At 41.3% G+C, this 14,195-nt stretch overlaps 2 protein-coding genes and 1 long non-coding RNA gene across 8 annotated transcripts in view; 2 read left to right on the top strand and 1 right to left on the bottom strand.

Moving 5' to 3' along the window:
- Nucleotides 1–2,634, top strand: part of LOC146347339 (serpin B10-like) — a 23,099-nt gene extending 20,465 nt beyond the window's left edge. For all 3 annotated transcript variants that reach the window (XM_084850490.1, XM_084850491.1, XM_084850492.1), the window contains 2 exons: nt 111–278; nt 1,631–2,634. In XM_084850490.1, the coding sequence (XP_084706616.1) occupies nt 111–278; nt 1,631–2,038 (576 nt within the window). In that variant the 3' untranslated portion in view covers nt 2,039–2,634. The remainder of the gene's footprint in view (nt 1–110; nt 279–1,630) is intronic.
- The window catches only part of LOC146347338 (uncharacterized), a 55,434-nt gene extending 44,428 nt beyond the window's left edge, over nt 1–11,006 (bottom strand). The window contains exons 1-2 of one of the 2 annotated variants that reach the window (XR_014790265.1): nt 10,908–11,006; nt 6,837–7,061 (exon numbers count right to left, since the gene is read on the bottom strand). This is a non-coding gene — a long non-coding RNA (uncharacterized LOC146347338). The remainder of the gene's footprint in view (nt 1–6,836; nt 7,062–10,907) is intronic. The other variant, XR_014790264.1, reaches the window with a different exon arrangement.
- LOC146347337 (serpin B6-like) lies at nt 1,762–14,195 on the top strand. 3 transcript variants are annotated; one of them, XM_084850486.1, is made up of 8 exons: nt 1,762–1,849; nt 8,434–8,611; nt 8,922–9,059; nt 10,088–10,205; nt 10,345–10,487; nt 10,929–11,072; nt 12,445–12,612; nt 13,233–14,195. In XM_084850486.1, the coding sequence occupies exons 2-8, from the start codon at nt 8,444–8,446 to the stop codon at nt 13,635–13,637; spliced, it is 1,284 nt and encodes a 427-aa protein (XP_084706612.1). In that variant the 5' UTR covers nt 1,762–1,849; nt 8,434–8,443; the 3' UTR covers nt 13,638–14,195. The 3 variants fall into 3 exon arrangements, with proteins under 3 accessions (XP_084706612.1, XP_084706613.1, XP_084706614.1); XM_084850487.1 differs by lacking the exon at nt 1,762–1,849 and having other exon boundaries at nt 8,357–8,611; nt 10,932–11,072; XM_084850488.1 differs by lacking the exons at nt 1,762–1,849; nt 10,929–11,072 and having other exon boundaries at nt 8,357–8,611.

Genomic DNA, 14,195 nt, shown 5'->3' with positions numbered 1-14,195 from the left:
CATGTACTTAGCTTCAAGAGGTAAAGCTTCTTTATGGCCTTTGCCAAGCCTGAAAAGCAGTTCATTTCAATGGGGAAAGGAATAATGTGTCTTTAAAAAAATTATTCCAGATCCAATCGAAGCCAGTGCAAATGATGTTTCTAAAGGATATATTTCCAATTTTCTACATCAGCACCCTGAAGGTCTCTATTCTTGAGCTCCCATATATTAACAATGAACTCAGCATGTTCATCTTGCTTCCAGAAGACATTATGGATGAGTCTACTGGTTTGGAACTGGTAAAATATTTCATTTCACATCTCCAGGAGACTGTTAGACATAGAAGACATTTCATGCTATTTATATAAACAGAGGTAGATGAATAAAATGTTGTCTTAGTTCTCCCATTTGACTTGAAGAAGATTTAGGGAGTCCAACCACAGGCTAGCATAACACTCTAACAGTGCAATCCTATGTATGTACTCAGAAGTAAGGAAACAAAGGTGGGAAAGACAATTTAACATAACAATCTCAGAGGAGCAATGGAACTATGTCCGTTCAATATTTGTAGGAATGTACTGGAAGTGACTTTTAGAGAAAACTTCAATAAAATTATATATAGTATTATACACCACCCAGGATCTCTGGCGTGTTTCCAGCAGTATCAGGTGCTGGAGATGTAATGGTAGAGGGACTTTTGCCCATACGTGGTGGCATTGTAATCTGTTAAGGAATATTGGAAGAAGAAAATAAACAGCATCAGAGAAATTACAGGGTATGAGTTGCAATTAACCTCAACAACTATACTCCTGGGTGATATTAGTGATCAGATCCCTAGAAATTTAGTGGTGATGGTGAGGTATATGTTAACAGTTGCAAGGATCCTCTTAGCAATATACATACTGTCTCTGGTACAATGGAAAAAGAAGACTTGGACTGCCATGGTGATGAATAAAATAAGTTATAAGTTGCTATGGGGGGGAAGAATGAACTCCATCCAGACTTTCTCAAATGGTTGGGTACGATTTATCAACTATTGGAATTGGTTCCCAGCCAATCTAGCAACAATACATATACTACAGATGTGATAAGCTGAAGTAGTGTAACTGTCTTGGATAATTGTATTGGGAAAGAAAATTAAAAAAATTATATAATGAAGAAAAAAGTAGTAAGTCTCACAGTGTTCAATGGGTTCACTCTCAGGTATATGAGTATAGGACTGCAGCCTTAATTGGCACTATAATCCTAGACATGTCTACTCAGGAGTAAGCCCCATTCAGTTCAATGTATAGGAGGGGCAACATGTGGCCATCCAGATGTTTTGGCCTACAACTCCCATCATCCTTCACCATTGTCTGTGGTGGCTAGAGGCAATAGTAGCTATAGATTAAAACATCTGGACTGCCACAAGTTGCTCACTCCTGGTATAAGATGTCTTTTAAGCTAGGTTATGACTCCTCCCTGCATCTCATTCCCCACAAAAGTAAACAAGATGTTAGATTCCCACCCCTGCAAGCCCCCACATCTTTGTTTTACACTCTAATGAGAGTAATCATAGGTTGTGGTAGTTGTTAGCCCTGTCCTTTTTAGTTTAGTCACTCCTCCCTGCTATTAAAATTTAGTTCTAACTTGATTTCTTATCCAACCATAGCTGGAAAAAGAACTAACCTATGAGAAATTATCGATATGGACCAGTCCAGAAATGATGGAGAAGAAATCACAAGTGGAGGTTTACTTGCCTAGGATGAAACTGGAAGAGAATTATGACCTCAGGTCCACCCTAGAGAGCATGGGAATGAAGGATGCCTTCAGTCAAAACCAAGCTGATTTCTCAGGAATGTCAAGGAGAAGGGAGTTGATTTTGTCACAGGTGTTTCACAAGTCCTTTGTGGAGGTCAATGAAGAGGGTACTGAGGCGGCAGCTGCCACTGCAGCAGTTGTTGTAGTGAGATCATCTCTGAAGCCCAAATCATTTAACGCAGACCATTCTTTTCTTTTCCTTATCAAGCATAAACAAACACAAACCCTCCTCTTCTTTGGCAGATACTCTTTTCCCTAGAATGTTTCCTAGCTTCTGGCACTTTTATTAACGACCACCATCCTAGGTGCATTTTGTTGTTGTTGTTTATTCGGTCAGTTGCTTCCGACCAGCCCACACCAGAGCTTCCAGTTGGCCGTCGCCACCCCCAGCTCCCCCAAGCTCGAGTCCATCATAGGTGCATTTACTAGGATCGAAATCCTATTGAGCTCAGTGGGACTTAGGTCTGAGTAAAAATGCTTAGGAACAGTCTGCAAATGCTATAAGCACCAAATCTAGGCATAGTGGGGTTTAAGCATAACAGTATGTGTAAGCTTTTCTGCCTTCCCACAAAAAGTTATCTCTGCACTGCAGCCAAGTTTTCATCTTCTACTGTATATGACAAGAAAGTGTGTCACACAACATTTTCAATGCTCCTCTAGAATGTCAGTAATCCTGGTCTGAAAAATTTCCATTTTAAAGCAATGAATTATTTTTTTAAAAAAAAAATTATGTTTCTACCATTCCAAAGAGATGCTTTTTTACAGCTTTCACACTGTTTCTATATCATTATGCTGGGCGCAACCCAAATGGCAATACTCCTCCTTATGTTATTATTAAATATTTTATTGATCCCCAATATAGAGTAACTTTGTCTCCCATTCTTCACCCCCATTCTTGTCTGGCACTGCTTTCCCCATAGAATTTTATACAGAATGCAGAAAGTAAAAGGGTTTGGGACTGAGGCTGCAATCCTATACACACTTACCTGGGAGTAAGTCACATTGAACCCAGTGCGAATTACTTCTGAGTAAACATGCATAGGATTGGATTGGGTAGATTCAGGAAGACTATATGTAATTAAGGGTGCAATCCTATGCATGTTTAGACAGAGACAAGGCCAGCTGGCTGGGGAATGCTGGGAGGTGTAGGCCTTGTCTCTGTCTAAACATGCATAGGATTGCGCCCTTAATTGGTTGTTGTAATTATTCCTGTTGTAATTATTTAGTTATTGTAATTATTCCTGTTATACTCACCATGTGCCTGCCAGCTAGGCAACAATATGAAATTACTTCTTTCCTTTCATATGGACTCCAGTCCAATCTATGATCAGGGTGCTTACTTTTAGGTAAGTGTGCACAGGATCTCATCCTTAAAGAATCAGATTTCTTCAAACTGCTGTTTGCACACACAGCAGGTGAGAATAATCTCCACCAACACCAAGACTTTTATGGGGCTGGGTGTTAAATAGCAAAAGGAGGGTACATCTAGTGTAGGGATACTGGCATATACTTCTACAAGGGGTTGCTCGGTGTACTTTTTCTCCTTTACTGACTGCAGGGAGGTAAGGTGTGGAAGCGGAAAGGATTCAGCGTCCCTTTCTTGCACTCCCCTTTTATTGTTTAAGTAAGATTTGTCTTCCTTCCCTGCTTTGTGTGTGAATAGAGTAGATACATGAAAAAGAACCCATGTCTACCACTGTTGTATCTACTCTGGCCCTATGAAAAATAGCTAGGAAGAATAACTGAATTACAGAGGTGATGTGCCATCCACTGTATTACTTTCTTATATTGACTTCAGTATCCTCTACCTCTCTGTGATGACGTTATTGGGACTTGACTGACTTGTAGTGCAGCTTTATGTGATTACTTCAGAGTAAGCCTTACTTCTAGTAAGCTTTAATAGGATTATAGTCTAAGTATATTCTTAACATTAGTATTCCTGCTCAAGGGCAGGCCACTGCTATTTGTAACACTTCCTCAAAACTAAATCTATATTTGCTGAAAAAGCACAACTCCCCTTTTTCAGCCAAGCAAAGGTCCCTGCCTTGCCAGAGCGAAGAGAAGCAAGAAAGGGCAACAGCTTAATTTTCTTATCCTGGCCATGGACACCCAATTGTGCCTAGCGGAAATGAAAATCCCCAACATACACACACACACGATTTAAGAGTTACAACAGGTGTAGGAAACAAGCAAAGTAGGAGCGGGCTATACCAGGAGGAAGAGATGAGCAAGATAATTAATGTGCAGAAGTTGCTCACTGGAGAGCTCTTGTAAACACAGTGGACACTGTATTCATTAACCTGTGTCTACAGAGCAGGAATTGCATTTGAACAAAATACCAGCGTACTGGGGCCTTGATCCAATGAAAGAAGATCCTAGATCTGTCTCAGCTTGTGGAAGACTTGATATTCTCCAAATGCTATAGGAATAAGCCTATCGCCACTGGCCCGTCAAGCGTGTATAATGGATACAACATGGAGCAGGAGAGCATACTGTTCTGATCCTGATCTGTGTGTGTGTCTGTTACAGTATCAGCAGCAAGCCCTCACATACAGAGCTGTATGCACTGGGGCTACATGCATTATGAGATGCACACAGAAGGAGGACAGAGCCTGTTGCTGTAATGCCACTCTCCACACTCATTAGACGCAGTTCAGTATCTATAAGGAGCTACTACCCCAGAAGCCGTTTTGATTGCTCTGTAGAACATGTACTCATTGCCACCTGTATTAGGAATAGGAAAGCACAAGCTCAGGAAGTATATAAGACAGACACCAATTCATACATTCCTGATTGTAGATATCTGGGGCAGGGGGGTGGTTGTTCTTTTTTAAAGATAGAACACTTAGGGCGCAATCCTATGCATGTTCAGAGAGAGAGAAGGCCTCCAACTCCCAGCATTCCCCAGCCAGCCTGGGTTTCTGAGTTCAAAATTTACTATTAGAATCCACTTCTTCAACGCTCCACAACTGGTTAGAGGTTTTTGACTCAAAGTAAAACCCCCACTAAACAGGAACATCAGTTGGGGTGGGGTGCGTTTTTGTTTTGTGGTGCTCCTGTGCTCTAGCAGTTGCAGTTTACCGATTGGTATAGGTAAAGCTTTTCCCTGTATGGAGACTCAGTAGCCCTCCTCCTGCCCACAAGTGCCAGTCTTGTACTCTGTGGGGTGGTGTTAGATAGGGCAGAAGTGCCCCTCAACTGGCAGAGAGGAACTCAACTAGTAAGGGGTGCATGCTTATCCCACGGGCTTCATTCGTTCCCCTGACCCCACAGATCTGCCATTGACCATGTTCCCACTGGTGGTAGGTCCCTAACCAGCCCCTTCTAGATTGGACCCCTTATCTATGCCAGCCTGGAGCCTTTTGTATTTAAAATATGTGTCAGCTTGTAACAGCCTAGGTGTAAGAGTTGAGGAATGTTTGACTACAGGCTGTTCAACTTGTTAGAGCTTGTCTACAGCTGATTCTTCATTACTAGAATGCATTTCTGCGGTGTTAAATTGCATGTGTGTAGAAACCTAAGATTAGCAGGTGCCTGGCTTTCTCTTAAACTATAGAAGAGCTTTCCTACAACACAATGTTGCAATGTGTCTGCAGCCATTACTAGGAGTGCTCCTGTTTAGTGTTCCAGCCAGCCTGGCAGTGCTGTTCAGCGTTCATGGAGTGTGGACAGAGGTTTCTGGAGAGTGGGAAGGGGGAAAGGTGCCCTTCAACCACCTTAGACCTCACCCTGTACAGCTTTGAGAAGAGCTCCTCTTTATTAACCTTGGGGGTGTCTCCACCAGCCATTTATTCCAAGCTGGCTGCATGTTGAGGTCGTTAGGGATACATGATGTCATGGCCATCCAGCAGCCTCCTTGGAGTTTATCAGGGAAAAACTGGATTTCCTGAGACCGCTTAAAGTCCACTTTCTTTCCTTAAGTCCAGTACTCCCCAGTATGGTTGTTGTGTGCCCCAACCCCCACATTTACCTCAGGCATGCTAGCCCTGCCCAGGGGTGTGCCTTTCACCATGACCCCGGTCAAGGGGTGCTTCCTGTCCTGTGTTTCCCAGCACAAACCAATTAGTGTCTACTCAGAAGTAACTCCCATCGTGCTCAGTGAGACTTGACCCCTGAATGCACACATCACAATTTACAGAGATCCCCCTCAATGGAAATAGCAGATTTTAAAGCACAAATTCCCTAAAGGCTGTAAAGTGCTTTACTGCAGCTGCAGTTCTCCAGTGTTTGGTTTATTGCCTTTGGAAGTAACTAATTCACACCTTTGTTACAGAGATCCTGTGCACCATCTGGTTAAAATGGGAGCTGGTTTCCCCATCCCCCTGTGTTTCGTGTCCCTTCCTAGCACAAACCAATTCCCAGCACAAACTCAGAAGTAACTCCCATTGTGCTCAGTGAGGCCTGTCCCTGAAATGCATTTCCAGAGTTACTGAGATTCCCATGAATCGAAATAATGCATTTAAAAGCCTTGATGTTGAAGTTGTGAAGCTACGAAGCTTTGTCTGATCGCAGCAGAGCAGGGAGCATGCTGTGTCCTTATGATGGTTGTTTTAAGAAAGTAACTAATGCCGAGGGAGAGAAAGATAGATTGTTCCCAACTTCAGCAGCTTCCAAGCAGAGAGCACAGAATTCCTGTACTGATTGTCACTTTAAGAAAGTAAGTATGGGGATGGTTTGAGAGGAGGAGAGTGATTTTTGACACAGGAGGAAGATTTTATCAAAGGAGAAATGGGGGAGGGAGCCTGAATGGTGGGAAGCCTCTCTTATTGGTTGAGCAGCCCCTGCCAGTCAGATGACATTTACTCCAAACCCTCCCTGCTCCCCTGGGAGTATGTTATGTGAAGAGACTTAGAATGGAGCGATGTACTCGCTTGTGGAGCCCTGCCCAGACTGAAACCGGCTCCTTGGAAAATGCCACTCCTTCTTTCTCTTTCCGTTGTCGTGGAGACACGGTCCTTATGACATCATTTCTTCGCTCCCCCCGCCCTCTAATCCCCATCTCCAGGATGGGTCTAAAATAGGGTCTTTGGGGGGGGGGGTCTAAGAAAACCATTTACCTCTTCACCCTCTCTCCTTAACTGACACCTTCAGGTTCCATGATTCAGCTGGCATCAGCCATAGGCAGCCTCACGTATGTTGAAACTGCTAACTTGTGTCTGTGTGGCCGAGTTTTGCTTCCAAACCAACAGGAACACAACCATCTCAGCTGGTTATTAGAAGGAATGATGGCTGGTAGAAGTTACTCCACAATTCATGAATCACCCAGGTTCAGCCAGGATTTGCTATAATAGAAGCACACAATAGAAGTGTGAAGGAGAGTTGCACTTCCCTAGCTACTAGACAGTGGATAGTCTACAGAGCCATAGCTTATCACAGCACTCCCTGTGTTCCGGTTATTCCAAGATATATGTCTTCTCTCTGCATTTATGTGGCATCTCTCTCTAGTGTGTGCTGCAGGAAAGTGCAAAACAGTCCTGAGCTGGGATTGTCACCTGGTACATAATTGTGTATGATTTACATGTCTTAGTGGACACACTAGGTAGCCACAGGGAAGTCAACAAGGAAGAAACAAGCGAGGAATGATAAAGCTCTGTCATACCACTTACTTGCATTGGCCTATAAGTGAAATTGCATCCTTTGAAAGGTTTCATGGTTTTAGGCTGAATCTACACATAGCAGTTATACTGTTCTCATACTGTTCTCGTAACCATTGGTGCCCACTGGTGTCATGTGTACCAATAGTTATGATAGCATTTATACTGTTATCATACCGTTATGTGTAGACTCAGCCTTCGGGGTAGACTTAAGTTACATCTGTGACCTGTGGCTTTAAGAATACTATATTGTGGCTAGAAGTAAACAATGAGGGCAACCGACGCTCAGTGCCTTTTTTTCTCCCCTAGTTCTTTAAAATGACCTCATGGTGGTTAATGTAGCATGTAATGTACAGGATATACTGTGTATTTAATTTTTAAACTGAACTTACAGGAAATCAAGCGGGTGGGCATTATTCCTTTCATGAATGTTTTTGTGAATTACTGTAGGCTGATCACTGACTTCATCTGTATGTCACAATAAGCCAGAATTGTGACTCCTGCAGAAAGGGGAGCAGCGAAACAAACCACAGACTTTGTTTATCATGGCATGCAGACTGAGAACACCGACTTGTCTCTTCGCAGACAAGTGAAAGTGATAAGCCAAGAACAAACCATGGCTTATGACTCTGGCTTGCCTGGGCCAAGATAAGCCAGAGTTCCCAGCTCGTATGTCATTATAAACCACAGACAGAAGGACCTTGTTTTTTTTTAAGCTGCCCCCACTTGCAGAAGGAGCCAAGTGGAAGTGATAGAGCAGCATATACCAGCATACTGCCTTGTTAATCATACGAATCCTGGTTTATTGTGATGTGGCAATGGTCTTTCAAGAAATGTAGCATCTGATTAGGCTTTCTTCCTGGGACAGTAGCCTTTTCCACTCCAAAAGAAACAGTGGATGTGAAGAGCATGAAAACATTAACATTTGAAGATAGGGAAACATGGGTTGATATGTCATAACAGAAACGTGGAATTTGAAAACAAATGTTTAACAGAGTTTGTGGAAGCTACCTGAGTGTTGACCTCCTGGATTATTGTCTAATCTGTGCTTATTCTGTAGGTTCTGAAAAATGGATAGCCTCTCTACAGCAATCTCTGCCTTTACCCTCAATCTTTTCAAGAAGCTAAGTGAAAATGATCATACGAAGAACATATTTTTTTCTCCTCTAAGTATTTCTTCGGCTCTGTCGATGGTATTTTTGGGTGCCAAAGGCCACACAGCAGTCCAAATGTCAAAGGTATATCCATATAATATTTCTATGGATGCATACCCATAGAAATGCTATTCCCCCCCCCCCCGATATAAATGCTATTAAGAAAAAAAACCCACAGGTCTGCTCTGACCTGGAAATCACCAGTAAGCGGAAAAGGCCTCCCTGACATTGTAGTAGCTGTTTAGTCTATATATTACACTGCCTTGGTTGCTGACAGGCACTCGTTTTCATCCTACAGGGTTTTTTTTTTTAAGTCCTTTGATAAATGTTAGAATTCATATTTGAATACAATGCAAAACACAACTAATGCAATTAACCATATATCATCCTGTAGGTGCTATCTTTAACTGAAGGTGAAGAGATTCACAAAGGATACGAAAAACTTATTTCTGAAATCAAGAAACCAGGCACCAAGTACTTGCTTAGACTAGCCAACAGACTCTTTGGAGAAACGTCATATGATTTTCTTGCAGTAAGTTATATTGTTTACATGGATTCAAAGATGTCCTTCCACTAGCAGGAAGCCTCTTCTGCTCATGAAAAGGCTGTGTCCGACTTTGTGGAAGAGCGTTGTATGAGAAGAGTGGCCACAATCCAAAGGAGTTTGTACAAGCTCTTGTGTACACAAACTCATTCCCAAGGCTTTTTGACTCACTGCAGTTTCTGCACCTCACCCTGTATTTTCCTTATTCACTGTTTTCTATACTGTAATATACCCCCAATACATTGTAACACTGCATTGAAAGAAATCTCCCCCTCGCTTTTGAAGAAGAATTCACAGAACAGCACTAACACATTTTTCTCCTTTTATTCAAAATTCTTTGGATTCAGACCCTTATAAAGATGTGTGTCTCCCTCATACTATGTCTGTGACCTTCTGAGGATAGAATGAGACAGAAATCAGACTGGCAGCAATTCTGTACTTGCTTACCTGGGAGTAAGTCCATGGGACCATATCTGTGTAGATATGTATAGGATTGCACTGACGTGGCCCTTCTGATTTAACAAGATCATTCTTAGACTTTTGATGTACTGAGTTGTATGAAAATAACTGCCTGCCAGTTGACACTTGCCAAAGAGTTGCCAAAAATTGGACACACACAGCTACTATTCACGTAACATTTTCCTCAAAGGGAAATATGGGTGGTGGTGGTGGGGGGGGGTAAATAGCATATTAGAATTCTTCCTGCATTTAGCAGGAACACCAGAGGTGCAAAACCATCATGCATACAGATCTAACAATTTGGCATAACAATTGCCGTGTATATTCTTGAATTGAAGAAGATATATTGGCTTGGGCATGGACTAGTTTAGCTGATATATTAATCTCATAGGTCAACTTCCTGGATTATATTTAAAATTCTATGTAACTTGTACTTCCTCAGGGGTATTTGGAGTAAGAAATTTTCCAGATCTTTGGGTGTCTCCTTTCTCTTTCTCTGGGCCAAAACCTGGACAAAATCATAACTTCTACTACTGAAATGTCTCCATTTTCTTAAGCCATTTACAGATTCTAGTCAGAAATTCTACCATACAGGTGTAGAGAAACTTAGCTTCAGTAAAACATCAGAAGATTCCAGAAAACACATAAATGCTTGGGTAGAAGAACAAACAGTAGGTGAGTACTTCTTGGGTTTCTATGCTGTCTTTTTCAAGAAAGTAAAACTAGCAAGTGGTATCCTATGAATGTTAAGTACTACATTACTATGTGTGAAAAATAGCAACCTATTACAGCAGCTCTTTAATCCCTCCTAAAGGTAAAATCCAAAGTCTGCTCGCCCCAGGAGTAATTAATGCTCTTACAAAGCTGGTCTTGGTGAATGCTGTCTATTTCAAGGGAAACTGGGCAAATCAGTTCCTCAAAGAGTGCACAATGGAAAAGCCATTCAAAGTTACCAAGGTATGAGGTGAAAAATGTTCTACAACACAACAATTCACATTTTCCTAGCTAAGATTACTCTGCAAAGTACCCCCTACTATATTTCCATCAAATGACTAATCTTGATGTTTCAGTGTTTCAAACCATGTTAATGTGCAAATATTTAAAACAAGTTCAGAAGAAGAATTTGAAAGAATAAACTCCTAGGCCCTGCATTTCTATGTCACTCCTCTTCATGTGCTAGTGACATTCTTTCCTCCTGCTACAAGTCTTTGCCCCAAATTCTCACATCTGATTTTTAAACCAAATATGCATAATGGACTCGTTTTGTCACTAAACTATAAATGATCTAAATTTGTATCTTCTGTTTTTCTTTACTTAGCTTGGGAGCTGTGCATTACATAGAGCATGTCCATGGGCTTACACAGATAAATGTTTGACTTCCTCTTTTTCTCTGAACAGCAGATTTCCTCCTACCCCGAAGTGCCATATCACAAATTGTGTCCGCAGCTCCTCCTGATAGCCACAGTGATTTGCCATGTCACATCAGGAGCTGCTGTTCAAGAGAAACAAGCCCAGAGAAACTCCAGTCAGTGTACAGAAGGAGTTATGTATTTACTTTCAGCCTTATTTGAGCAAATAATGTGAGAGGTTTTTTGGTGCAGAAAATGCCTGGCCTTGTGCTTTGCTGTTGCTAATTAATAACTGATAGGGCAAGGATGAATGTAGGCAAGTATCACAAGTAACTCCCAAGAAGTGAGATAAATGAATGCAAGGATCATTGTTAAAGAGTTTAAATGATATGACTGCAATAAACTGATAAAATTCTTCAGAAGGACTGATCTTGCTATGCTTTCTAATACCCTGTTGAGTTTTGAACATTTACGTCTTTTCAAGGCCAAACTAGATGTGACACTCAACTCAGCTTTGGCAACCATATCAGCCTTTTTTTTTTTTTAAGGACTAATAATAAGCATTGGAGGGGGAATTTACATCAGGATTGCAGTATGCAAGGAAGAAAGGTTTATTCATTTCCTCCTCTGCTGTGGTCTCAACAAAACTACCCCACACAACTGCTAATAGGTCCAGAAGGAAAGTTTCCATTTGCTGTGAATGACTTCAGTGAGATGTCCTATCTTCATCAAGTTATACTCCTGATAATATCACTCATGCTTGGAGTAAATGGAACTCCTAACCACTATAGCTCTGGCAGAACCCATCCTAAGCCTTCTGAGTGCATTATGATTATTGGTAGGTGTAAAACGAAGCACAAGCATTGTGACATAAAAGTGGCATATCAGGATTACAGTAAGGTTGCCAACATTTGCCAACTTAAGCACCTTTAACAGCAATTTGATCTGCAAATATTAGCAGGTGACAATGTTGATCTCCAAGAAACATTGATTTGAGAGAGTTGTTGTCAAAGGGACAGGCTGGTGGGTTTCCCCCCTGGTCAGTTGTCAGTCCTAAGCACAAGCATAAAGCATTTTCTGAGCCACAATTGTGTCAGAAACTTCTACTCTATGCAATCCTCTAAGGAGAAAGAAACTGTCTCTTTCCTAAACCCAACTCTAACATTGAAAAGTAACTAAATTCCATTGAGAAACTAACATCCCATCACTTGTGAAGAGAAGTATTTGAGCAGCTGTGGGTTGGGGACAATAACAAATAAAACTGGAGGTTTGGTTTAATTAATATATTTCTGAATCGTCCCTTATTCACTGATTGCTCAAGGTGATTTACAGCTTCACAGTAACTGAAAGGCAGAGCAGAGATCACAAACTCAAAAAAATGAAGTACAGCAAAAATGAAGATGGAACTCATGAGAGAGTAAGACATATGTACATGGGTCTTATTCAACTACTTTTCATGCTGGCATCATACTGGGAGGCTCCTCTCGTAGTTTTTCAAGAGCAGTCCTGAGTGATCTAGGCCCCACTTTTCCCTGCCTCTAACGCATCTTTCCCCCCACTTGTAGAATGAAAGCAAAATGGTGCAGATGATGTTTAAGAAAGCTACATACAAGACAACCTACATAGCAGATTATCGTACCAAAATCCTTGAGGCCCCTTATGTCGATAACGAGCTGAGCATGATCATTCTGCTTCCTGATGAAATTGAAGACGATTCCACTGGCCTGGAAAAGGTGAGGTATTGTTACTGAATGGAATCTAAATTCCTGTCCATTGGAACAGCTAACTTCTACCCTGTTCATGTGGATGCTACTTATATTTCTCTAAGTAATGCCCACTAACATTCTGCCCCCCTTCAGAAAGATGCAGAAATATACAGAACTACAGGAAGTGCAGCTATATCTTTCTCCTCCCGAATGCATTATACTCACATTATTTTTGAATATGTGTGAGGACAGTTGGTGATAAGGTTGCCAGTAATATTTTGCCATCAACTCATGTGTTTGTAAGGATAGTACTGAGATGGCAGAGACGAAGGCAAAGTTTTCAGGTCTTCATTGCATATGGGGATAGCCATTAGTTTTCTTAGGTAGAAAGAAAGCTTAAACAGATTCATAGTTGTTGAACTACCTTCACAATTATGGTATCTAAAATAGAGCTTCCATATTCAGGGGCAATATACCTTTGAGCTTTCCCCATATTATTTCTTCCCAGTATCAGGGAATTTCGGTCATATTTATGAGCTTCATGTGTGTGGCAGCATGAATCCCTTGGGATAAGCCACAGTGCCAAGATTTATAGATACAACCAGGATTTCCTTCTTCCTTAATACTTCATATTTATTTTGTTTCAGCTAGAGAGAGAAATGACCTATGTGAAACTCATGGACTGGGTCAGCCAAGAGATGATATACATAACTGAAGTAGAGCTGTCTCTACCGAAATTTAAATTGGAGGAAAAATATGATCTGAAGCCTGTTCTGAGCAGCATGGGAATGGCTGAGGCTTTTGATGAAGGCAAGGCAGACTTCTCAGGAATGTCACCCAGTAATGACTTAGTCCTGTCTGAGTTTGTTCACAAATCCTTTGTAGAGGTAAATGAAAAGGGCACTGAGGCAGCCGCAGCTACTGGGGCTATCAGGATGCCACGGTCTGTTACGACTGTGTTGCAATTCACAGCTGACCATCCTTTCCTCTTTTTTATACGGCACAACAAAACGGGAAGCATCCTCTTCTATGGTAGGTTTTGTTCTCCCTAAAGGTTGTGTGTTGTGTACAGTATGAACACATCCCACTGTAGCCTGCTGGCAATATATCAAGCTTTTACTTTCTCATCAGATTCTTACAAACTATATCACTTTGAAAACCCTGAAAAGAGCTTCTGTCAAAGGAGCTAATAAAACGCTTTTATATGTATTTGATAAACACAGTTGTTGTTATCATGCAAGCTACTAAACAACAGTTGTTTAGTACCAGTTTCTGGTGTTTAAGCTGGCACATAAATCCTGCAACCCTTTTTGTGATTACAGTAAGAAATGCAAAAAGGAATTAGTCTTTTTGAGGTCGGTTCAGCACTAGAAATGATTACATGCTTTCTTTACACTTATACACAGATTTTGGCCTTGCGAAGAATGCATTTGACATAAATATGAATCTAAGGTTGGGGATTCTAATGTGTTTACTTATTAGACACAATATGTAACCAAGCAGTTTGACTGACAGCAGGTTACAGCTAGATATTCAAAATTCTACAAGTGAGATTTACCTTGCTTAACTGTATGATTGGATTTTGAGCTATTCATGGATTAAAAAACTTA

The sequence above is a fragment of the Heloderma suspectum genome, chromosome 4 (assembly GCF_057233095.1).
Source record: "Heloderma suspectum isolate Gila_16-S chromosome 4, 16-S_ref, whole genome shotgun sequence".
Lineage (NCBI taxonomy): Eukaryota > Metazoa > Chordata > Lepidosauria > Squamata > Helodermatidae > Heloderma > Heloderma suspectum.
This window is presented reverse-complemented; position numbering and strand designations above follow the sequence as displayed.

Coding starts and splice junctions, on each gene's coding strand:
- LOC146347337 (XM_084850486.1), top strand. CDS start 8,444: ATGGATAGCCTCTCTACAGCAATCTCTGCCTTTACCCTCAATCTTTTC. Junction 10,488..10,928: donor AGCCATTCAAAGTTACCAAG/GTATGAGGTGAA, acceptor TTCTCTGAACAG/CAGATTTCCTCCTACCCCGA. Junction 11,073..12,444: donor CCAGTCAGTGTACAGAAGGA/GTTATGTATTTA, acceptor CCCCACTTGTAG/AATGAAAGCAAAATGGTGCA.